The 27124-nt window shown below is 34.8% G+C and overlaps 1 protein-coding gene across 2 annotated transcripts; it reads right to left on the minus strand.

Annotated features, from left to right (window-relative positions):
* Window positions 1-1864: 1864 nt before the first annotated feature.
* Window positions 1865-27124, minus strand: CCDC181 (coiled-coil domain containing 181). Of its 2 annotated transcripts, none has more exons than XM_069478311.1 (6): window positions 26935-27124; window positions 22137-22276; window positions 18754-19692; window positions 15193-15339; window positions 4282-4433; window positions 1865-2214 (listed from the first exon to the last, which is right to left on the minus strand). In XM_069478311.1, exons 2-6 carry the CDS (start codon window positions 22251-22253, stop codon window positions 2058-2060), a joined length of 1512 nt encoding a protein of 503 aa, XP_069334412.1. In that variant the 5' UTR covers window positions 22254-22276; window positions 26935-27124; the 3' UTR covers window positions 1865-2057. The 2 variants fall into 2 exon arrangements, with proteins under 2 accessions (XP_069334412.1, XP_069334411.1); XM_069478310.1 differs by having other exon boundaries at window positions 4282-4436.

Below are 27124 nucleotides of genomic sequence, written 5' to 3' on the forward strand. Positions count from 1 at the left end.
ACAGGGTGCTCAAGCAGGTTTGATGACCCTCCACTTTGGGGTGTGCCCTGCTTTTATGGAGCAGCCAGGCAAGCAGCACCAGGGCAGGCTGGTGAGCAGTGAGCTCACAGTTTGAGCACTCCTTAGTCCTCAGCAGGTCTTTAAGAGGAAAGGTTTGAGCCCCTTTCTCTGTGGAAGCCCTGGTGTGGTACATGCACTAATGTGGGGAAGCAGCAGCTTCTGAGAGCCCAGCTCAATCATCTTTCTCAGCAGCTGCAGGCTGTAGTGGGGAAGGGGAGAAAAAGAGTCTGGATGGAGGAAAGCTAACACTCTGGCTGTCTTTGTCCCTTTCTCTGGAAGGCAGCCCATCCAGAATGTCCAAGCTCTGGGGTCACACAGATCCCCCAAAACCCAATGGCCTCCTGTGGCTCCCATAGTCTGGGCCTGAGTTGGGCAATGTTTGTGTGGGAACAAGCAAGATGAAAACTGAGGGGCTGAAGCCCCCTGTGGAGGACAAAGGCACACCGTGGGTAGAGATGCAATATGGTGCCTGTCATCTTGGCTCTGGTCTGTTGTGATAGGAAGTGCCCCATGGGGGCTGGCCGTTGGTGATTTGTCCTCAAGAAGCTCCCAGTTTGCTGGTGGCAGCAGCTCTTGGGCTCACGAGGGTAGAAAGGCTCTCCAGCATCTTGGGAGCCTGCTGACTGCCAGCCATGTGAGACAGGGAGAAACCAACCGCTCCACCTACTCTTTTTGCTGGACTCCAAGCCTCTCAGGGGTTGTCCTCCTCTGATATCTTGCTCCTCTCTGTTCCGGTCCATGACTTCTTCCCATGGAGTCGCTTTTCACTCGGAATTATACCCAATCTATGATTGTTTGTTTGTTTGTTTCTTTCTTTTTCATCTAAAACTTTTCATTCTTTCTGAGACAATCTGGCAGCTGGTGTCTCTGGTCAGCTGTCTTGTCTCCCCCTCCAAAACTGGCACTTATCCTTCAGTTTAACTGTAAACAACATTAAGACCAGGTACAATGACATGTTAAAATGCCTGTTAAGAGTTCAAAGTGCTGTAAGAAGGAGACAGGATTGAATAGCTGTCTGTGTTTTCCAATTTAGAATCAAGTGATTGAAGTACAAATACCCAGTAGATAAGAAACTTGTCTTCTGAAGCTTAAACAGAACTCTTACAGCGATCCCCCATTCTCCCTCACACTTGTATGTTTACTTTCGTCCTCCACCCCTTACGTGCTTTTATACCTATCAAAGTTATTATTCTTCTAAACATTGGATTCCTTTATAGTCTTAAATATTTCACATATATGTTCACCAAGGTATATAATAAGCCTTATAATAAAACTAAGGAAATTTTTCAACCATACAGATCAGAGTCTATGTGAATGAACTGTTCATGTCTATATATTTCAGTTTCCTCATCTGTAAAGTGAGATTAATAGGGTTGTCACAGAATTATATTATTTCCTAAAGCATTTACAATACCAGGCACATTATAAGCTCTCAGTAAAAGTTGGCTGACTTTCTAACATACCTAAAATAGCATTATGCATAATTGTTACCTTTTTTTTTTTTTTTGGTACTAACAGGTGGAATTAGGCCTATCTTATTGCTTAGCTTGTCCACTATTCAAATTCAAAGTTGACATACACAAGACTTTGTATAAGGCCTTGAACCAGGCTTAAGAAGTCATTCCTCCTATCTTATGAAATGTTCTGTTGCAATTTTTTTAATGATAATAGGAAATATGACTAGAAATCTATCCCTTTCTTGTATTCTATCCAGCTAGAAATGTTCACAAAATAATTTATAAATACAACATAGAATTCATTTGTTATTAAATTTGTTGCACAGACTAGGAGATGGCACAACACATTACAACACTGTGAGGGAAAAAATTTATTTTGTTCTAGTGTTAAAAAAACAAAAACAAATTAACTGTCAATATCACCAAAAGATAAATACCATTTCTGTAATTTAGAGTAAGAACAAAGCACACAGGCCATAAGAAATGATAACCAAAATTCTGATGACATCAGCTGCCAAATGAATTATTTAATTGATACTTTCAGTAATGATCAGTAAAACGAAAAGATTTGGCTTCTGAGATATACATGTGGTTCTGTAACTCTTTAGAACGCTTAGCTTCTAGTCGAAGCTGTCTAGTTCTCTCTTTGGCAACTTGTTGCTCTGCGATTTTCTCTATCCGTTTCTTTCTTAGCCATCTGTAGAAAGAGGAATGATCAGATTTGGTGAATAAACCTGATATACTCTTCATGCTATAAAGTTACTACTGTAGCAATCAAAGGAAATGTACATATACTATCTTTACAATGAAATACTGTCACAACACAAACATTTTCAGTAGCAACTGAAAAATTTCAAGCTTATGCCCCAGGCTCCTATAAGAAATTATAGTTACATTTGGAATCAAATGTTTGAAATTAAGTTTATCTTGTGATGAAACTGCCCACTTCATTGGCTTTTTAGTAATAAACACAATATTTTACATGTGCTATAGATCCTACACTTTGTTTTAAGAAATATGATTTCCTAAGCAAATAACTACATGGTATATTCCAAATAACTTAATCTTTGCAACTAGCTGTATTCTAAAACATTACTTAGCCAGGTTAAGAATACTAGTATGCAGAAATGCTATCTTACTCTCCTTGATAGAGAAATTATAGAGCTCTTGCTTTTCAGTGCATAAAATGGTTCTTTTTTTTTCTTCTTTTTTTTTTGGAGACAGAGTCTTGCTCTGTTGCCCAGGCTAGAGTGCCGTGGCTTCAGCCTAGCTCACAGCAACCTCAAACTCCCAGGCTTAAGCGATCCTCCTGCCTCAGCCTCCCGAATAGCTGGGACTACAGGCATGAGCCACCACACCTGGATGATTTTTTCTATTTTTAGTTGTGGGGCTAATTTCTTTCTATTTTTAGTAGAGACGGGGTCTCGCTTTTGCTGAGGCTGGTCTCGAACTCCTGAGCTCAAGCGATCCTCCTGCCTTAGCCTCCCAGAGTGCTAGGATTACAGGTGTGAGCCACTGTCCCCTGCCAATAGCTCTTTCTTAAAATGGAAAAATAAGCCTAAACATGAAAACATCAAAAGAGGTAAAGGAAAAGTCTGCATTCTAAAAAATTTAAGTCTATAAAACTTGCTTAATTAAAATAACATCAAAAACAACTGTATACACACACATAGCTGGTATATGAGTGTGTATATGGTGTGTGTGTATACATACATATTAATATTTAGTTTTTTTAAGAAATCTAAACTAACTATTAGAATAAAAGGGACTTAAGAAACATCATAATCCAATGTTGTATGATTCTCAATTGGACACTAGTTGAAGCAAGTCAGCTGCAAGTCATTTACAGGTCAGTTGGGGAAAAAAGTGGATATAGGCTGCATATTAGATGAGATCGTTAACAAAAATAAGCAGGTTGCAGAATAGTATATACAGCATGATCTCAATTTATATTTTAAAATTATAAATATATGTACAGAGAAATATCTAGAAAATATGCACTCTGGTGCTAACAGTTCTCATCCATGATTTCTGCGTGATGAAAATGTAACTTTAAACTCTATATCCACAATGCACATTTACTGTTTCTCTTATAATAAAAGGTTATGTAAAAAAGAGATAAAAGAAGGAAAGACAGCAAAAAAGACAAAGAAAGAAATGAACTTCAAACACTTGAAATCAATATGCACTCTCTCCCTCAACTTTCCCCCAAGGCTTGCTAGCAAAGTTATGAAGCTAGGTCTGTATTCTCGGAATTAGCAAGGTAATGCAGACTCTTCCCTAGATAACTGAAAAAAGATCAGGTTTGCCTTAAATTAATAAAATATGTACCCAAATCTCTTTTTCATTTGTTCTATATGGATTTTCCTCCTCAGCCCACCTGCCTTTCTTTACAGAAAAACATTTACTGGTAAATGCAACTATTTCATTCAGTTTTTTGGAGGGCTATGTAGAAGCTATAACCAATCTTTGACCCATTTCTCTCAGAAATACACAATTAAACAAATAAATGAATATCACACTAGTGCCATAAAAATAATTTTAGTATTAAAAAGTAACCTGAAGAAAAAGTGGTACAGATATATAAATTATGGATTTAAAGAATTACACATTTTTAAAAAACACTAATTTAAAATTGAATAAGTAAGAATGAGAAAACATTTTGGGTTTTTTTCTTTTTTTTTTTTTTGTCAATCTTTATTAATCATATAACTTTCTAAAATGACCATGAGAAAGGGGGACAAATGTCCTTCCTTTAACTTACTGTTTAAAGGCCCTTTCACGGCCTTCTGTTCCTTTAAGGAAGAATAAGCATTCCTCTTGCTTTCTTAGTTCTTCTGTCTTTCTTTCTTTCATCTGTTCTTCATGCTTTTTTTTAAGCCATAATCGAAAAGCTTGTTGTGGATCTCTGTTTTCCTGCTGATTAGAAAACAAGCTTTGCTTACTTTAGATAAACCAAAACTACTTTTAGAGGACTTGCCTATGGGACTCTACAAGAATACATGTCCTTCTCTTCAATTTTTCATAATAATGCCAGCCTCATTACCCACATCCCTAGCATCCAAACTCTCAAATCAGCAACACTGATTACCCTCTGTCGGGAATTCAACATTGAACTCATCACCGTCTATTTGCTTTCAAAAGTCTTACTGAGGTAATCAATAAATGAAGCAAGTGTAAAAGCAGTGATTTTCAAAATTTTCAGCGTTGAACCCTTTGTCAAATCAAATCATTTTGCACAATGGTAAAAACATGTAAAACAAAGGACTGAAGAAGGGTTGAGGATAGGCAGTATGAGCGGGCCCATCTTTGTGGCAGTTCCTGAAGGAGCTCCATGGAATACAGTTTGCAAACAAATGATCCAACGTTTGTGTAATTCATCCTTTCTTTTAAATTCTAACTTTTTTCCCCCACGTTTTAAGAGTGTCAGAATCAACTGCTAAGTGCATCTTCAAAACTGTAATTACAATTATGGAGAATGGCCATAAGGATTTTCAATCATAAGAATTTTCTGATAGGGATAACAGCCATGAGAATTTTGACGTAAGAAAAAGCTAGGAGCTTTTCATGGTCCCTCAAACTTCATGATGGATATTCAGGGAATTTTCAAAAATTAAAGAGCTATTATTTGGGGGAATAAAGGAGAGAAAGAGGACAAATTTGGGACTCTAAACTTGGGAAAAGCGTGATATTATGCAGATGCCTGGCTAGAACACAAAAGGGAAGGATGCACTCATTTAATATTTTCCCCAAATATAAGCTCTGTGATAAAGAAGACTGTTTCCTACATCTTGCATTTTCCCTTCTCTGTGAAACACACTGCCAGGTATGCTCCAGTCTAATTTATAAGATTTATGTAATTCAAGATATTTGATGCACAACTGAACTTCACAGAGAGGACTCCTTGATCAAAACACCTGGAAGTCTGGGAATGGCTGGAGATGACAAAGTGTTCAATCTGGAATAATAGATCAAAGAAGTCCAGGTACAAAGTTATATTTAGATAAGAGGAATAAGTTATAGTGTTCTATTGCACAGTAGGGTGACTATAGTTAACAATAGCGTATATTTCAAAATAAGTAGAAGAGAAGATATTGAATGTTCTCACCACAAAGAAATGACAAGTGTCTGCAGTGATAGATATGCCAATTACCCTGATTTTATCATTACACAATGTATACATGTATCAAAACATCACACTGTATCCCGTAAACATGTACAATTATTGTATCTGTTAAAAACAAAGTAAAACTTTTAAAAATTTAAAAAGTTTTAAAAATTTTTAGAGGAGTCAAGGATTCAAGGATGAACAGGATTAATGGGTATTCCTGATCTTTCATTCATTCAACAGATATTTATAGAGTATTTACTATATGGCAGGTACATAAGGTCTGGGTTATATTAATGGATAAAAATAAGTTCCTCTCTCTCAGACATTCTACGCCTGTACTGTACAATACAGTAGCCGCTAACCGTGTGTGGCTATTTAAATTAAATAAAATTAAAAATTCAGTATCTCAGTCACACTAGCTACATTTCAGTTGCTTAAAAGCCACACATGGCTAGTAGCTACTATATTGGAAAGCACAGATATAGAACATTTCCATCATCACAGAAAAGTTCTATTGGGCATTGTTGTTTTACACATAGAGGAAAAAAAATAGATGATTAATTGATTGACAGATATGTCAGATTCAAAAGAAAAGCATGGGAAGAAGAAAGTAATAAAAGAGGAGGTGAGGAAAAAGGATGATATTTAAATAGAAAGTGAGGGAACAAGTTATGAAATATCTGGAGAAAAAGTATTTCAAGCAATGGTAACAGTAAAAGCAAATGAGCTGGGGATGGGTGTATATTTACATGATGAGTACCTTGCGTATTGTCTGGAGTATGGTCATGCTTGAATGTCCTGACTGGGGGGGGGACGCGGGGTGGGGGGAGGGGATGGGTGTATACCTACATGATGAGTGCGTTGCGCACCATCTGGGGAATGGTCACGCTTGAATGTTTTGACTCGGGCGGAAGGGGGGTGGGGGGAGGGGTGGGGGTATAACTACATGATGAGTGCAATGCGCGCTGTCTGGGGAATGGACACGCTTGAAGCTCTGACTCGGGGGGATGGGCGGTACATGGGCAATATATATAACCTGAACTTCTGTACCCCCATAATAAGTTGAAATAAAAAAAAAAAAAAGCAAATGAGCTGAGAAATGATTGTGTTTGGTATGTTTGGTAAATAGCAAAGGAGTCAAAGTAAAGCTGTAGCAGAGTAGAAGAGGAAGTCAGAGAAGTAACAGGGATCAGGTAATGTACAACCTAGTAGACCATAGTAGGAACTTTGGATTTTATTTTGAGATGAGAAGCCATTGGAGATTTCTAAGCATAAGTGACACAATTTATTCTACATTTTAGAAATATCATTCTGGCTACTATGTGGAAATAGACTGGGTGAGAGAGAAACAAGGTAGAAGGGCAACCAGTTATTAGGTTTTTGCAACAGTCCAGGTAACAGAAAATTGTGGTTTGGATTAGGGTAGTAGGATTCTGGATATACTTTGAAGGTAGAAACCAACAAAATTTACTGAGATTGAATGTAGTGTCTTATGTCATGCTTTAAAGGATTGTTTTAAAAATTATTCCAGGTTTTATGGCTTTATGAATCCCATAATATAAAATTAAACATTTCTGCATTGCAAAAGAATGAAATAAAAAAACAAAAGAAAAAAATAATGTAGCTAAACTCTTAAAGAACTAATTTATGTAATGCATAAGGAGTTCCTATATATCAAAAAGAAAAGGACCAATATTCCTAATAGAAAAGTTGGCAAATAATTTTTCTATGAAAAGAAAGTTCAAACAGCTTATAGAGATCAATCTCTCTCATAATATTTCTACAATTAGACAGCATTTCTTACTTTTCATATTGGTAAAGATAAAAATATTTAAAAGCACAATTCTTAATGAGGGTACAGGGATGCAGAAACTTTCATAAACTATTGATAATAGTATTAAGTGGCACATCTATGGAAAATAATTTGGCAATATTTGTCAAAATTTTAAAATTAAATATCCAGCAATTCTACCTTCTCAAATATATCCTCCCTTTAAGATTTTATATTGGCAAATTAACATATATAAGGATAATTACTGTAGCATTTTTGTAATACCAAAAGATTAGAAGAACTTCAATGTTAATACATAGGAAATGATTAAACAAATTATGACCTATCCATGTAACAGAAGACTATGTAATTTTAAAAGCTCCATATATATACCAGTATGGAATGATTTCTAAGATATATCCAGTGAAAAGTAAAAGTGCAGATCATTGTGTAGAGTATGATTCTATATCTATATGTTTGTTAATATACATATAATACTATACATGTAATGTACATATATAATATTCCTGAAAAGAAACACAAGAAACTGGTAACACTGGTTGCTACTAGAAAAAGGGAATTTATTGGCTGGAAAATTGCGTGGGAAAAAGAATTCTCTGTAACTTTTCATTTTTGAACTATATGTTATCTATTCAAAAACATACCGAACATTTAAAAAATGTTGCTTGCAAGGAATATATTGTTTTTAAAAGTTTTAGTTTAAAATGATGGGAATGATAATATCATATTAACAAAAATGGGGGGAAGATACATCCCTATCATCACAATGATAGACTTTACATAAGATATCACAGCATAAGGTAGTAGAAAATAACTCTCTATAATGTGGGGAACCAAAATAGAAATTAGAAGGAAATATAAAAAATCAAAACATTATAAAGATAAAATATGAGTTATAAAAATAATTATTAACAGATTAAACTCTGATTAAAAAAAGAATAAATGACTGTGAACTGGAGACTTTTGCATCCAGCCATAATGGAGTAATTGGTATCAGACTTACCCTTCTACGCTAATCAGCTATAAAACTAGACAAAATATATGCAGCAGCTGTGATTGCTTAGAGAAAGAAAAATATGCACTATAAGCCCCATGTTCACCCTGGTGCTCTACTTGGTGGCAACTTTGCTGACCACAGTATAGGAAGGGGGAGCCACAGCATTGAGCAGGTAATAGTCTCCCTGGGCTCATGAAACACAGAAATAGGAGTTTGGGGCGCTGAGACAGCTGGATTTCTAGGGCAAGGTACTAGGAAGGAAGAAGACATGCAGAGGGACACTCCATAAATCTGTCAGGGGGGTTCCCTTGGGCCTTGACAAGGCCTGGGCTGTGCATGTGTAGATTGAGGCTCTGCAAATCTAGCAGAGAGCAGCTTCTGTGAAAGATGAAGAAACCAGAGGTTGCACAATTCTGGGAGACACTGAAGTTCCAGCCTAACCATAGTTGGAATACCTCACTAATTAAGTACCCTGGTCACCCACGTACACCCTAAATAAGTCATGCTTCAAAGTAAAGATCATGTCCTAGAGTAAGAGCCATACTTTAGGACTAAGGAAAAGCCTGAAATAGTCCCATCCTAACAAAACATAAAACCAAGTCTGACAGGATCAAGAAGATTCAATACTAATTTAACTACCACCAGAAAAAAATTCAGTACCCTCCAAAGGAAAACAATGTAATCTAGACTCGCTACAACAAAAGATCCACAGAGTCTATTACACAATAAAAATCACTGGATATATAAAGAAACAAGAAAATGTGACCCATAATCCAGAGAAAGAGGCTATCAATGGAAATATCCTGAGATTGCACAAATATTGGAATTTAGATATAAGGAATTTAAAACAGATTTAATATTTTCGAGAAATTAAAGGAAAGAGTGAATATAATAAATAAACAGAGAATCTCAGTAAAGAAATGGAAACTTAAAAAACCAAACCAAAAAAAAAAAACCAATTTAAATTCCCTGAATGGGCTAAATAGTGGACTGATGAACACTGCAGGAAAAAGTGTCAATGCCTAAAAACAGATCAATAGAAATTATGTAAACTAAACAAAGAAAAACATTTTTTAAATAAACGAACTTTAGTAACGTGAGATAATAGCCAAGTATTCTAACATATGTGAAATCAGATTTCCATAAGGAGAGGAGAAACAAGAGGAGGCAGAAAAAAATATTTAAAGAAACAGTGGCCAGAAATTTCCCAAATCTGGTGCAAAACATCAATAGAAAAATCCAAGACACTTAGCAAAACCCAAGTTAGGTAAATTCAAAGAAAAATCACACACATAATAAACTTCTAAAAACCAAAGCCAGAAAAACTTTAAAGCAGCCACAGAAAAAAAGACACATTACATACACAGGACCAATGATAATAATGATGTCTGACTTCTGATTAGAAACAATGGCAGTCTGTACTGTTCTGAGGAGTATTTAAAAAAAAAAAAGAAAGAAACAATGGAGGTCAGAAAACAATTAAACACCATCTTTAAAATGCTGGGAAAAAAACTGTCAGCCCAAAATTCCATAATCCAGTTTTTAAAAATCCTTCAAAAATGATACATTTCTGACATTCAGTATACATATTATAATCCCTAGAGCAATGATTTAAAAAATAATGCAAAGAGGCATTAGCTAAAAAATTGATTAGAAAATAAAAAGACCTGATTCTTCTCCAAGGCACAGCTTCTCTCAAACAGAAGCTACATTTTCTGCCACACTTCAAGTACTTCAGAGCTCAGGCAAAGAAATTCATATTCTCTTTACTTCCCCATACCTCTTCCAAATTGTACTTCTCTACTTTCCTAACTAAACCCATGGTCCTTTGATATTTACACTACTTGGCTCTATTAAATCTAGTAATCTAACAACTTCTGATTGTTCCTGGCTCAGTGTTCCTCTCCGTCCTAGTCCCAAGTAATATCTATAACTACATGGATGAACCACTCAACATCCAGCCTCACAGAACTTTGATGTTTTCATCTACTATGACTTTCTCCAGTGCATTTGCCACACACTTCTATGGCCACATCCTCATCCCCACAAACTGCTCCATTTCTGAAATCACTAATCTCCTAATTCATATCTCCAGTCTTAACCTCTCTCTTGAACACTAGGACAAATTCTCCAGTTAATCTTCAACATCTTCACTTTGATGTTTTGTGGGTACCTCAAACCGAACAATTTAAAAACTGAAATAATAATTTCTCCCAGATAGGTATCTTCTCTGCTGCTTCAGAGAATGGCACCATCACACATCAAATTGCTCAGAAGAAAAACTGGTATATTCTTTTTACATCTCATTCTCCCTCACATACATTATCTAATCAATTACCAATTTCCTTCAAGTAATAATTCAAAATATATCTCAGATCTCTTTCTCTACTGCTTTAACTGTAGCCCAAGTCACCATCATTCCTCACCAAGTTAACTATATATTCTTTCTAATTTCTCTCTCCATATTTGACCTGAACCCTCCCTCCCAATTCATTCACAGCATGCTGGAGTAATCTTGTGAAAATGCATATCTGATGTGTCACTCCTCTGTTTAAATAATTTTAATTGCTTCCCATGACAGAATAAAATATAAAATCCTTATTACAGGCTTCAAAGTGCCAGGTGATCTGATTCTTACTCACTTTCCAGATTCTCTCACACTCACTAGGTTATCTCCTATCTCAGGACATTCTCACATGTTCTCTTGGCCTGAAAAGATTGATCCCATTCTTAGAATAATTTCTATTCCTACTTTCATTGACTCAGAAAAATCCTTCCTGAACTAGCAATATACATTTGTTTCCCTCATTATGATCTCTCATAGCTTTTTTTCATAGCATTCATCACTATGTTTATAATTTATGTTTATAAAAATGTTTATAATTTAAAACATTTTATAAATTAAAAAAACGTTTAAATGCCTACTACATCAGCTCTATAAGACAGAGACTATACCTATTTTGCTTAAGACTATATTCCCAGTCATGGGACAGCACATAGTAAGTATCAACACATACTTATTGAATAAATGAAAAATTTTTAATTGGTATTCCTTTGATTCCAAAAAATTTGTATTTTTTCATACACTATGGCCATTTGTATTTGTTCACGAGAGAATTTACTACACATTCTTTGCTCATTTTTTTCAATTGGGAAATTGAAAAGTTTTGATTTAATAATGTAAATAATAATCATAATAAATATGATAATTTTTAAAATCCTAATAAGCTTTTCATGGAAATTAAGTATAAAGATAAATTCGGAGGGATTCATATCTTTATAAAAGATAATTTATCTATACAGGAATATGATATTTATTTACACTTACTAATGTTTAGCACACTCATCCAGGAATATTATAGTTGTTTAAATTCACCAAAGTCATCTTTTTGGTACCTTACAAAATTGTACTCTATTGTATATACAATAATTGTATGTAATTGTATTGTATATAGGTCTCAAACATTCCTCTTTAGCTCAAAGTATTTTGCATATTCCTATATTCCTTCCCCTCTTATATTTTTCTATGAAGTTTCTGTATTATAGAAATACTATAAATTTTTGTATATTTATCATGTAAAAAGCCAATTTGCTAATATTAATACTTGTACTTCCTTTCCTTTTCTCTTGTTAATGAATTGTACAGAAATCCCAGAAAACAGTTATTTAATATAGAAGTGAGCCTAACATGTTTCTGACTTTAGTGGTATGCCTATATTATTTCCCCAATATAGTTTTTTATACTATAATTCATATTTTATTAGAAATTTTAAAAAACAAATTATATAAAGTATTAATAAAGACCTTTGCTCCATCATTCTAAATAATCATATTCTTTTTATCTACCTATTGATATGATGAATTACATTAATAGATTTGCTATTATTGATCTATAATTTCCTTCCTAAAATAAACCCTACTATAAAATAGTATATTATTATTTTACTATATAGTCACAGTCAAATTTCTCAATATTTTCTCTTTTAGTTTATGGTATTTGTGTCTTGCCTGTGAAGGTACTATCCAACCCAAGATTTTTAAGAGCTAAAAATTTCTACAAATGGCATAATAAACAATGTAACAAAAAAAACTATTGTTAGACTAGGAAAACATATTTATAACAGAAATAATAAAGGACCAAAATCTCTAGTATACTACTCAGTAAGAAAAATAAAATTAAAAGAAAAGGAAAAGACTGTAAACAGGAAATTCACAGAAGAATACCCACACTATATAATAGGAAAAACCAGCTGTTTTTCCTCCTATGTTCACACTCAACACAGAATACTTTACCTCTGGTTACCAACATGTGTGTGGGGTTTTTCCCATACTGACCAGTTTTACAACACCAGCTGAGTACCCTACAATTTACCCAATTCTGACACTATCTATGTGGAGTATCAGATCCCATGATTTAAGGGCTCAGTCCGACAAGACTGACCCCACTTCAGATGCCAATCGAAAGCCCCAGATTGTGACCTGTGCTTCGGACTAACCAGCTATATATCAAGGGGAGAGCATGACCCTCTCCTCAGGTTCAATTAATTTGCTAAACCTACTCACAGGACTCAGGGATACAGTTACATTTACTGCTTTATTAATAAAGGTTACAAATGAAGAGATACACAGGGCAAAGTGTATGAGAAGGGGTGTGAAGCTTCCATGCCCTCTCAGGACCCACCCAGCACCTCCATGTGTTCGACAACCCAGAAGTTCTCCAAACCCTGTAGCTCAGGGATTTTTATGAAGGCTTCACGATGTAGTCATTGAGATTAAATCAATCGACATCCCCTCTGCCCTTCCTAGAAGGGAGGAGTTGGAGCTGAAAGTTCCAAGTTTCTAGTCATGGCTTTATCTTTCTAGTGACCAGCCCCTATCTAGGAGCCCACCAATAGTTCTATAACCTAAGAAGTTCCAAGGCATTAGGAGCTCCGTGTCAGGAACTGGGGTCAAAGGTCAAATACAGTAACAAAAGATACACCTAGCACCCCCATCACTCAGGAAATTACAAGAGTTTTAGGAGCTGTGTGCCAAAAACCAGAGGCAGACACACACACACACACACACACACACACACATATATGTGTATACATACATATAAAATAATTATTTCACATACACACATATGCTTATACACAAGCATGTACATTATTAATTTGAAGAAAAAAATAAGATAAAAAGCCACATAAAGTATTAGCCAGGGTGTGGTAAACATTCATTCTCACACACTGTTGTAGGGACTATAAATTGGTACTACCTTTTGGGAAGTTAATTTTGCATCTTTAACCAAAAATTTTACTCTGAACATTCAAAAGTCATAATAACTCCACTCTTAAGAAGCTCTCCTACAGATTATGGATGTTCCCCAAGACTGTACATCTTCACTGCAGTACTGTCGTCAGGGTTGAGATTTTAGAGGTGTTGTCCTGGTTCTTTGGCTCCTGGCTTGGAAGAATCACAAGCCAGGCCATGTGACAGAGTGATGACAGACACTTAACACTTCCACACAAGCAGCTTTTATTGCAGGCTATTTTTGCACAGCAGTAGGAAGCAAAAGAATGTTTCCTGAGGGAAAACAGGTCTATCTCTATGAGTGGAGAAGACACTGGGGTCTTACTACACTTCTACTTTTATGTCTACACCTTATGATATGTTAAATGGTGGGTAGAATGTTCATTATTTTCCTGGGAAAAAGGTGGAGAGTTCTTAGAGCTAATGGCCCTCCTCAATTTTATCTTTATAGGGTAACTTCCAAAGGTTGCCATGACATTTGTAAACTGTCATGGCACTAGTGGGTGTGATTTTTACTATGCGAATGTATGTTAATGGTGAAAAGGTCACCTTTGGACATGAGCTCCTAATTCTGCATGTGCCTCTGGCCAGGAAAAGTCTTTAACTGCAAGTTCTTGCCATTGCAGGTTAGGTTCTAAATGCTCATTGGCCTACTCATTTTTGTCCCCCTCCTCTTTTCCTATGGTTAACACTGCTCACCTACACCTGTCCCTAACACTGTTAATAGTACAACATTCGAACTAATCTAAATATCTACGAGAGGAATATGGTTTAATAAATTAACAGAAGAATACCACGCAGCTATTTGAAAAGAGAGATTTAAATGTAATGGCCTAGAAACACGTCTACAACACAGTGAAAAAAACAGCATAATAAAACTTTTGGCATGTAAATGTATAAATATAAATAAGAAATGTAAGGATTTGCACCACACTGTTAAAAGTGGTTATTGCTGGGAGATGAGCCTAGAAGAGCTGAAGGTTTAATTTTCAATTTCTATTATATTTTATATACATAGATTCTTTAAAGTAGTGAGGCTATGGATGATTTTTTATATTCTCTTAGATTTTCTGTTTCAAATTTTAAAAAAGTAAATAATTTGGTGTTTTTAATTTGCTAGCTTTTACATAAGATTTCTGTATGCCTAGTCTTAAGTGAGACCAGTCTGTAGGGGGTTTTTTGTGTGTATCTTTGTCCTATTTGAATATCAAAGTTATACTATCTTGAAAAAATGAATTGGCAGTTTTCTATTTTCTGTGCTATTTGAAAGTTTGAACAAAATAGGAATCATTTGATTTTCACAAGACCTCTTAGAACCTCATTGTAAAGTCATCTGCATATTGCATCTTTTGCAGGGGTAGTTCTTGGATCACTTTTCTACTTCCTCTATAGGCTCATATTCTGATATTCAGACATCCTTCTGTAAATAAGTTCAGCTTTCATATCTGAATGAACTTATTTTTCATAAAGAAGTTTTACTTACTCTACTGTTCATGTCTTCAATTTGCTTTGCTCGCTGAATTCTCCTCATTTCAAGGACCTGCTCTCGTTTCTTTTGCAACCATGCTTTAAATACCATGTCATTCTCTTTTTTCTTTTCTTTCTCTTCTTCTATTTTCCGTTGCTCTTCCTAATGGAAAGAATATGAAAAGGCATTAATGAAAGATTAATAAAATTGTACGAGTTACCAGGGTAATGCATTTTGAGATCTGAAACTAGGATTCCCTGATCCTAAAACTTTCCATCTGAAAATTGGGCCTCCTTAAAAAAATAGGGCCTCTAATATGCTTAGTAGGGGAAAAAATAAAGTTTCATTTTTTTTAGATAAACTGTAGAGATAAAGTCTCCAACTACATAGATATACAATACATACATGCTAATCAGGAATATCTTGAATCTTTCTTCTATTTCCTAGTTTACTTTTGGTATTAAACTTGTCAATTTGTAGCTATCCAAAAGAAAAAAAAAACACACTCCAGAAGCACTATAAATGTCTTCAATCTTTTTATATTATTGTTAAATCTGTTAATTGTGATAAATGGCATTGCGATTATGAAAAGAAAATGCCATAATCACTTAGAGATGTATACTAAAGTATTTAAGTGAGACACAATATGCTGTTTAGCTCTTGCTTTAAAAATACTTTACCAAAAAAAAGGAAGGAGATGAAACAAATATGCCAAAATCTCAATGACTTTTGAATCTGGGTGATGGGGATACAGGAGTTAATTGTGCCTGTTTAAGTGTTTGAACATTTTAAAAATATTTTTTAAGTAGTTTATATTCAGAAATTAACATTTTTGCTATCAGAAAATATTTAGACACTTTGTCAACTATTAAGAGCAAAATAAATTTCTAAAATATGAATTATTAGCTAATGTTATAAAAAGAACTTACTTAAATTTGAAGGTAGTTACTTAAATCAGTTATATAGCAGCATAAAATAGTTACTGGGAGCAAAACAACTTTGCATAATGGAAACAGCATCAAGCTAGAAGTTAGCATATCAGAGTACAATCCTTCTGCTATCATACTGTGTCAATTTGGGCAAAGCACTTAATTCCTGTCTCAATATTCTTATCTATAAAATGGAGCTACATTAACAACCTCTTAAGTCTCTTTCAATACTAAAATTTTATCATTTATGTGAACTGAATTATACAAGTCCATGCTTAAATCTTCTTTAAAAAATGGAATTCAACATGTTTTCCTTGCATTTTGATAATATAGAAAAACTTTCTAATTCCTTTTGATTGAACAAAAGGGAGAAAAGGAAAAAATTCTCCCAAACAGCATGAAATACCATTGAAAATATCTGTATACTATTTTCTGAGCCCTAAACTAGACTATGCTATGTAAAATATTAATTTATTAAAGATTAAGTTTTACATTTATTTATACATTTCCTTTTCACAAAAAGGACTCTGGATGCCTTGCATGAATATAGGGTGGTAAAAGATGATTATCTTTCCAAAGGGAACATTTAGCTATATTACACAGAAGGTATCAGCCAAAGCATAGCTAATGCAGTTGCCAAAGAAAATACTGAAATGGTGCACTTAAGGATCAGAAGACAGAGGATAGCAGCCCAACCCAGTAAATACTGGGCATAAAAAAGAAAAGCCTTCCCCTGAAGCCAACTAAACAATGTTAAAAGACTTAGCAGTCAAAGACCATGCCTTGAGCACGGTAATTGGGTATCGGACAGAGGTGGGGGTTGGGGGGAGGGGATGGGTGTATACCTACGTGATGAGTGCGATGTGCACTGTCTAGGGAATGGACACGCTTGAAGCTCAGATTTGGGGGGATGGGGGGGCATGGGCAATATATATAACCTGAACTTTTGTACCCCCATAATAAGCTGAAATTAAAAAAAAAAGAATACTATTACAACAAAAGTGTATCCCAGAACAAATAGCATGTGACACCCAAAAAAAGAGAATCAAAATGAAAACAGAACTATCCATCATTCACATCAGTTAAAGAATACTATCAGTTCATTGGTAAAAAGGCACTGACATTTATATAAAATCCCCTGAATAACTTCTGTAAAAAAATGTATTCACACCCACACATATGTGTTTGTGTATAGCAAACATGTAGTTCAGACACTCTCAACAAATTCTTCTGTATTATTATAAAGTTCTGATACGTTTAAGTATTGTTTTATACCTAAACCAAGTAAACTGGGTTTGACTGATAAGAGTTCAGATTCAGTGACCAAATAAGAAAAACTCTATAAACATGCACCCTTTAAGATTCCTGCCTGAGGGTGCTATAGGTTACACATTCCTACACCTTCATATTTCACCTTTTGTTGCTAACGTGAATTCCTTACTTAAGTGCCATAAATTACCCCTGATAATTTCCCACATAAAATGGAAAACACACCATTTTTCAAAAGATGCCAAAGAATGGGGATTTTGATTCTAACTTTGCTACTAACAAGTTGAGTGACTTTGGTAAAGTTATTTAAACTTTCTAGACTATAATTTTCTTATCTATGAAATGGCCTTTAAGGTCACTTCTAATTGTAAAATTCTATTAAGCTATGATTCTGCTGAGTTTTTGTATTTACAGTTAGACATTTTGTATGGCTCAGCTTAATACCATTAGGGATCCACATAAGGGGAGCACTGACATAAGTAATTCAGAGAAAACTTGCCAGTTTAAGTTTCTGGAATTTTCAATTATAAAATCCAGAGTTTCATTTAGGAGCAAACATGGTAGCTCATGCCTATAATCTCAGCCTAAAATCTCTGGGAGGCTGAGGTGGGAGGATCACTTGAGGCCAGGAGTTCAAGACCAGCCTCAATATAGCAAGACCCCAGTCTCTACAAAAAATTAGCTGGGCATGGTGGCACATGCCTGTAGTATCAGCTACTCGGGAGGCTGAGACAGGAGAATTCATTTAAACCTGGGAGTTAGAGGTTACAGTGAGCTATGATCAGGCCACTGCACTCTAGCATGGATGACAGAGCAAGATTCTGTCTTTAAAAAAAAAAAAAAAATTAATTTGGGATTCCATGTGGCATTTTAGAGATATTTTATTATGACTATTAGGCTCTATTTTTAATTTAATACTGAAATCCCTGAAATTAAGGAATTATAGGCATATAAGATATATGAAACACACACACACAAGAGAATCCAAGTGTTCCTGTTGCCTCCTAAACCCCTACAACTTTGTGCCCTCATTTTTCCATCTGACATTTGATTTTCACCTATCTCATATCAAGATTACTTTCAGCAGTCACTTAACTGAGTCCCAACCTTTAAAATGAGAGGATCAGATGAACTCATCACTGAGATCTCTAGCCCTAACCCAGATCATTCTACTATGCTTTGTGATCCTTACAAGAAAGGACCAACGTAATCAGTGTTCGTTCCTTAAATATACATTCTTAACACTTAATCAATCTAACAATACAAAAATAAAGCAAACAAAAAAACTCCAATACTCTGAACAATGGTTATAATTCCTATTGCATTTATAAAACACAAAAACATACTCTTTCAATATAATGCCCACTTATGTTCTCACCTCTCTTTTTAGCTTTTCTCTCTTTTGTTCTAGTTTCTTTTGCAGTTCTTTCTGTCTAGGGGACAGACAGTATGTTGAGGTCACTGGAGATATAACTGCACACTGTGTCCTGTAATTAGATTTCCCATTCCCTTTACTTCGATCTGAGTTGGCAGCAGAGCTTGGGTGAGTTTTAGGGTTGAGTAGTGGCTGAGGCATATAAGCTGGTGGCTCTCCTGTTGATGAGTGAGTGATAGCATGAATCTTCGCTGCAGAATCTTCTTTCTTGACACCATTGACAGATGAGTTGGAAAATCTGGGTGACAACTGTTCATTTTCTATACTATTAACATTATTAATGGGGGGTAAAAATCCTTGACTCTCAATGTCTTGTAAATTCAGAAGTTCAAACTTTCCATCTCTCTCTACCAGTATCTTCCTATCCTTATTTTCTTCACAGCTTCCATCAGTAAGTGACAGGAGCACATTTTCTTGTGCAAATTCATTGGAAATACATAACTGTGATAGTTTTTCAGACATATTACTTTCATTTTCAAAATAATTTTTATAAGTGTCTTCTAGTGGAGGAACTTCCAGATCAACTAATTTGTCCTTGAACTTAAGTTTTCGTTCCCTTTTATCATTCACAGGTTCTTGATTTTGTAGAAGCTTATTAGCTTGCATAATTTTCTCCATAATATATCTTCTTACTTCCTCATCCTCTTCCTCCTCCAGGTCTTTTTGGCTTTCTAGTTTGGATTCCTGGAAAGAGTTTTCACTATCTGAATCTGAAATAGGATCCAAAGATTGAATACTTGGTACAGAAATGAAGTCATTTCTTCTTGGTGAAACTTCATCCTCCAAAGAGTTGTCAGGATCAGAAAGCTGTTTGGTGTGTTCTATTTCTGTTTCATTTTCTTTTAATTCTTGGTTAATATTCTCTTCCTTCTCACAAGCCATCTAAAAAAAAGATATGAGGTTCTATTTTTCAGTCAAAATTGAGACTCTTTTGTTCATTCATATGTGGACAATGCAAAATGGATTTTCCTATTCATGTAATTTATTTTATGAATGTGGAAAATCTAAGTGCTTCTTGCTCATAGTCTGCTCATAATATTCTAATTCATACATACGAGCATCCAAGGGACATACATGCAACAACAGTTTAGGGATAATTCAACTCTTAAGTTTGAATTTGATGTTGCTAAGTGCTACATTGATTTTTAAAAATTTTTTTACGCTAATGAATCAAAAGGTAACTACAAATAACACAATCTTATTTATTATTCCTCCTCCTATAAAATTTTCCTCTTTTTACATTTTCAAAAGAATATTTTCTAAAATGTTTTCTCCTTGTAATACTTGCATTCTTCAATAAAGCATCTTTCTCTCCAGACCATGTGAAGGTCTGGAGTCCTAATCATTTGAGATTCTTTTAATCTTTTCAGACGATTATTGCCACTATCTTCTGCAGGACCTAAATCCAAATTACAGGTTAATTTTTACCTGTAGGTGAGATTTTCCTCGCTCAACTATCCTCAGAGACTTCAATAATCCATGTTAGCCACCATCAGATAACTTGATCTTACATTTTAAAAAAATTAATTCTACGTGAATCATAAACCAATACTATTGCATAATAAAACTCAGCTCCACTTCTGCTACCAAACACTTTACCCCAACAATATGTACTTTTTCCCTTTTCTCGGACAATTCTTTCCCTCCTAAACCAGTTCTGTGGGAGGTACTACATACTGCTCTCTTCAATCCCTTAAAATAACTTTCCTTTTACTTGCTCACAGGTCATTATTTCTGGCAGCCTTCACTTACTACCATGCTCAACACTGCCATATGTCTAAATAGCAAATAAACCTGACCCATTAAAATGATTGCTAAATAACTATGATTTGACTAAGATGTCTGCATTGCAATTGTTCTTTTTAGCTTTATTTGATTCTCTGGTTCATTCTTACAGAATCTGTTTCTGAATTCTCCTTTGGCTTTCACTTCTTTTCTTTTATAAAACCCACTTTTTACAAAGAAATCTTCCTCTGAACCTCTTCCCTATTTCTTGCTCTATTATCCCTTTTTCCCACCAGCCTCAAAAGAGATTATTGTAATCATCAACTGGAATGTATAAGATTCGTGATAGCACTTTTTAAAAATCCCTGCTGTATCCCTACCATCTAAAATAGCCTCTGATGCATGGTAGGTTATCATTAATATTTGTTGAATGAATTTAAAAATGAGACAATAAATCATCATTATTACCTCTATAATTCTATCAACCTGTGCTTTAGATCTCAAACCCTTCTAGTCATGAGAAACTGGTTCAACTTTACTATTCTGGGTGTATCTGCCTCTAGTTATTCTGATTATTTTTCTGGTAAGATGTATAAAAGTCCCATTTAAAAGCCACCTTAGAAGAATCTTAACTTTGGACTCTGTTGCCTTTTTCAAATATTGTCTACCCCATTTGTCTTCTCTACTGTACAAGAAAGCAAGATGGAAGGAAGAGAAGTTTGTGAAATAAAACTTGCATTTCCTCATATTCTTTTCTCTAAACCTTAAATCTGACTTCTGCTATAACTACTCTGATCATTAGCTCTCTAAAGTCAACTATTCATATCTCAGGCTTTGTCCTTTTCCTCATTACTTCCCTACATACTGACACTAACTTATGTATATACACGTATATATACACACACACACACGTATGTATATGTATACACATATACATTATATATAAATATATATCCACATTATAAATATATAAAGAGACAGAGAACCTACAGTTATCCAGGAACTGGTTCATTTCCTTGGATTTCCCTTCTACATCTCTGATAAATAGTATATGATCGTGTTTAACAGATTCACTTTTTCCTAGAAGTATTCCTATGGCTCAGTCTTTGACCCTTTACTGTTTTCTCTATATTCATTCCCCAGACGAGCTAATTCAGTCTTAAATTTTTAAATATTAGCTGAAAGTCATGTTTTCTAAGGATTTGCTTTATTTTCATCTATGTTAAAAGCATAACCCCATGATTTTACCCAAATTAATAGAAAGTAAGAATTAACTGTATTTAACTTTTGATGCAATAATTCATGATTTTTAATTTACTTATATTATTTAAATTATAATTTTATATTGATCATTTTAGCTTTATTAAGTGCTAATTTAATCCCTATTCTCTCACTAACCAGCCCTATGCCTTAGGATACAACATTTAAACACAGTAAGCCTCAATTTTCTCATCTCTAAGATGGGGATAATGGTAATCATCCAATGTATATCAAACGAATTTTGTGAGGTTTAGATGTGATAATAATGTAAAAACCTTCAAGAATTACAAAGTATTTTGTTAATGTAATCATTATGAATACTGCTGGCAATTTGTATATACCTCTATTATGCTGGCATCACTTCTTTCTTTTTCATTAATTAACCACTCCAGGTCCTTTTCAAAGTCATCTTCATATTCTCCACTTTCTTTTGAATCAGTATCTTTATTTTCATTCATTTTTTGTTTGTGAAAGAATAATGCTGTAAGATTGTAAAAGATAAGGTATATGTTATGTCCACTTTAGAGGTGCAATGGAATATGGAGATTAATGTTGAAGGTAAACTAATTAACACAAAGAAACATAAAATGGAATGTTCAAAATGAACATGTATCTGTATACACTGTAAAAGAGAGACTTGCAATGCTAAGACATTTCCTTAGGCAGACATTCCTAACAACCTTCCCACTTTCCCCCAATTCCCAAAACCTTAATTAATCTACAAGGAGACTAAAAAAGGTAGGTAAGAAGACTATGTGAAGCTTAGAAAAGGATTATCCACATCCCCTGCCAGTCATTAAAACTCTTTGTTCAGGTCAGAGCAGATGGCTCAGTTTTTAAGTCTCACTCACTCACATTTTTTCATGTTCAAATAAACACAATTATATCAATTCCCAACCTCAATTTCCCAATCCTTCTAGTAATTTATATGGCCTAATTATAATTTGTGACCTGAGAGCTTTTTAATAGGTAACAAATGATTCTCAATTATGGTGAATATTGATTTACACAGAAAAACTTCTGTCAACCTAAATAAAATATATTTTTTCATTAAGAAAACTGTGATACCTAATACAATCTAGAAGACAGAGACAAGGTTGTCAGATGAAATGTCTGTTAAAATGGTGTATAAATTAAGTCATTTTAAAAAGAACTAAGCTAAAATTATCTTTGAATTGAGGTCAGTTCATAGGCCTGTTAATATTTTTGTGTGTATAACTTTTCAAACAAATGAAGCATATAAATCTTTACCTATAATGTGTCTGTACATGTGTTATCATACCATATATATTTAAATATATATAAACCATATACATACACGTATACATATAAAAAATACAATTTTGATAAAAATTTGTTGAACACTTACTATATTCCTAAATATACTCCTACTATGATTTTTAAAATAGACCTATGCCTTTGAGATGCTCACAGTATGCTAGAGCAGACAAAGCTAAAAAAATTTTTTAAAAAAAGGGGGGCCAGCCACATGGGCTCACATCCATAATCCTAGCACTTCGGGAGGCCAAGGTGGAAGGATCTCTTGAAGCCAGGAGGTTGACAACAAGCTGAGCAACATAGTGAGACCCTGTCTCTACCAAAAATAGTTGGGTGTGGTGGCGTGTGCCTGTAATCCCAGCTACTCAGGAGGCTGAGGCAGGAGGATCGCTTGAGCCCAGGAGGATTGCTTGAGCCCAGGAGTTTGAGGTTGCAGTGAGCTATAATGATGCCACTGCACCCTAGCCCAGGCAACAGAGTGAGACCTTATCGCAAATGAATAAATAAATAAATAATTGGAATAAAGATATATAAAGAACAATGGAAAAAAGAATAAAAAAGCAATTAATATAAAATTGGAAATATCAAGGAAAGCTGGGATGAGGTCTGAATACTAGTTTGAGAGCTCATCAGTTATTCCAGGCAAAGAGAACAGCATGAGAAAGAATAAACAAACATGGAAGCACATAGAATTGACCAGTGTGGCCAGAACATAAAGTCTGTTTCTGAAGAAGGGTCTGGAAGGAATGAGGGGGTCAGTCTGATGTCATATTATCTTTTCAAAAAGAAAAGGTGGCGAAATTATTAATGTAGATCTAATTAGCATGAAACAGAAAAAGGTAGAAATATATAGCACTAATTTGCATACTTTCTACTATTGACTTTTGAAAGAACATAGAATTCCAGGTCCAGTTTCAAAAGAAGTATAGAAAAACCAGATCTTTGAATTCACTAAACTCTATAGAGTTAAAGAACGACGTTAAAAGAATGAAGTTAAAAGAATGATGAGGATACCAAAAATGTAAATGAACTCTAGGGCTGAGACTTTGGGTGAGATATAGATAATATATGAAGTCCAGATTTTTGCACCACGGTTTAGAAAACAAAAGACAAACTGGAATACATTCAGAGGCTAGTACAGAAGAAAGGAGGATAAAGAAGAAGGAAAGGGAAGAAGAATAAAATGCCTTAAAACCAGATTCTGGGGAATACTTGAAAATACTGGAAATGTTAACCTAAAGAAGAAAAAGAAGACAAAACTCAGGAGAGTTATAATAACTTCTTTACAATATTTTGAAGGAGGAATGAACTTGTATAATGTCAAGGAGTAAAACTAATACAAAGGGCTGGAAACTCAGGGGCAAATTTTGGCACAATGCATAAGACAGAACTTACAGCAAACTTTTCCTGAAGTGAAATGAGCTGCTTATAGAAGTGCTGCATTACCTATTAATGTAAATGTTTATATGGAGCCCAGAAGATGACTGTGGCAGGAATGTTTTATAGGACATTGAAGCTTTAGGAAAGCAACAGAGCTAGATGACCCTTAAGATTTTTTTTTTTTTTTTTTTTTTGACAGGGTCTTGCTCTGTTGCTGGAGCTAGAGTGCAGTGGAGTCATCATAGCTCACTGCAACCTCAAACTCCAGGGCTCAAGAAATCCTCCTGCCTCAGCCTCTCAAGGAGCTGGGACTACAGGCATTCACCACCATACCTGGCAAGATTTCTTTTAACTCTAAGATTCTCTTATTCTATAAGATGCAAATTAGTAAGTAATTGCCAACTCATGAAGAGCAAGTGAGTTTAAAAGCAAATGAATAGCACCATGATAAAAGTTAATCCAAAATAAATGATCAGTGCCTGAGTGATTAAATTCAAAACTTAAAAAAATTCTGAAATGTGTTTAATTTAAATATCAGCTTTCCTCTGGACAGTTCTTGATATTGGGTCTATTTCCCTCTCAAGACAAAGTTAGTTTTAGGTACACTAAATGTTAATTATTCAACTGGATAATTATTATTTCTAAAATATTAGTTGAAATATAATTTCTTCTAGATATTTCTTTTAAACTAAAAATACAAAAGTAAACCTTCAATAATTTCTAAATTAGAGGTTGAGGGCAATATTTTGAGGTGACTTGGAGAAAGTAAATCAATGCTTCAGAATGAGTTTATTTACCATGCCTAGCTGCAAGACAGGCTAAGTCACTTAAGCAATTATGTCCACCTACCTACCAATTAAAAGTAAGGGCACCATCAATGATGTAGAATAAACTAAAATGCATTATAATCCAAAATGCTTACACATATAATACTATTTTTCATAGTCACGATGCCTTGGGATAATCAGCTTTCTTTTCAGACCAGGGATTTTGTAATTTATTATTTTAAGATGTTCAAGTTACATAACTGTTAGAAGCACATTTCTTTGGAACTCTTCAGTGCTTTCCCTTATTTTATAATAAACATAGTTCTGAACACATAAATAAATGGTTGACTGAAGACTTCAGTAGATGTGCTTTATTATTTACAATGAATCCTACCCAGGTGAAAACTCAAATTTAAAACTAAAACACAGAATCAGTATAATAAATTAAAAATATAATGATTACAAATTAAACATGTTAGGTGCTATTAAGTTATACTATTATGCCATATTTCAAATGAAAAGAAGTTGAAGTAACTCTGAGAAGTAAATGAAGTTCCATAAATCTGAAGTGTAATTCTTTTTGTATAACTTCAAAAAAGCTTATGACTGGTTCTCAAGTAAACAAAGAACATAAGTCATAAACTCTTGTTACCGAGTCCCTTAAGCCTTTTTCAAATGCGTCACAGGATATTCAACACCTTCAGTTCTTTTTAATCTTCATCCCCAGGGTGTTGTCCATATGGTACACAGTCAACATGCTGGAACAAAAATACATATTACACAAACCATGTCACCTAATACTTATTTCCTACTTTATGACTGTGAATTTCACACATTTAAATTTCAACATTTATCATCAGTAAAAGTCTATGTAAATGCCTTAGACCAGATCCACCCTCTTAATAGGGAACTATAGTAAGAAAAATCAATTCCTTCTTCCCTGAGTGTCTGATAAATCCTGTGTGGGTAGGTGACTGCAGACCTTTTAGCATGAGTCTAAGCCAAATCTGCATGTATACATAATTTTGACAATTTTATTCCAGGATCAGAATATTCAAAAAATAGTTTAATCTACTTCATTGACTCCAGTCTTCTCTTACAGACTTTTAAATATATGCTTTTCTAAAATCTATGAACTGAAACAATGTCGAAGGAAAAGCTTTTTAATATAAAATAAATACTTAGACAAAAACTAAGTCATAAAATGGTGAGATCATCTGACCCATTCTTCCTGTGATCAGGCCAAAACGGTGATCCCACAAGTAATTAAAAAAAAAACAAAATCTCTATCTGTCACAAGGTATGACGGTAAACATTTCACAAACATTAGGTGATAATTTCAATTTGTATTCAGAATCCCAAGTTACCACCAACTAAATGAATACCATACCCTCTTCATGGACGCTAACATTTCAGGAGTGACTTTTTCTCCCAGGGATGAAATTATTACTTTCCACTTTCGAGAACTTTGTGAGGGGAAAGAATATGACAAAAATGTCGAGAGTCTAAGCTACCCTCATAAGAGTCTCCCTCATGCAACAGTGCCAGGCTCCGTGGCCCTCAGAGGATAAGGCGCCAACACGAGGGCTCTTCCCTCGTTTCTTTACCCACCTTCCTTCGCAGCTATACCAGACGTTTATACCTTTTACCCTTTATCCCACCATAAATATTTTCGCATCGTCCTTCCCTTCCCTCCCTCTATATCCCCTCCTGCCTGTGTAAGATGCAGCGGATGGGGTCACAGAGATGGCCAGGAGTGGTCTCCTCTCCTCTTTCTAAGCTCTGACAATGAGGCAAGGGAGACCCCAGCACCTGCTCCCCCGGCAACCAGGACCAAGCTGCCATGGCAACCGCGCGTCCGCCCGTCCTCCATCCGGGTCTCTGGGCCTCTCTCACTACGAGAG

This window comes from Eulemur rufifrons, chromosome 8 (assembly GCF_041146395.1).
Source record: "Eulemur rufifrons isolate Redbay chromosome 8, OSU_ERuf_1, whole genome shotgun sequence".
Lineage (NCBI taxonomy): Eukaryota > Metazoa > Chordata > Mammalia > Primates > Lemuridae > Eulemur > Eulemur rufifrons.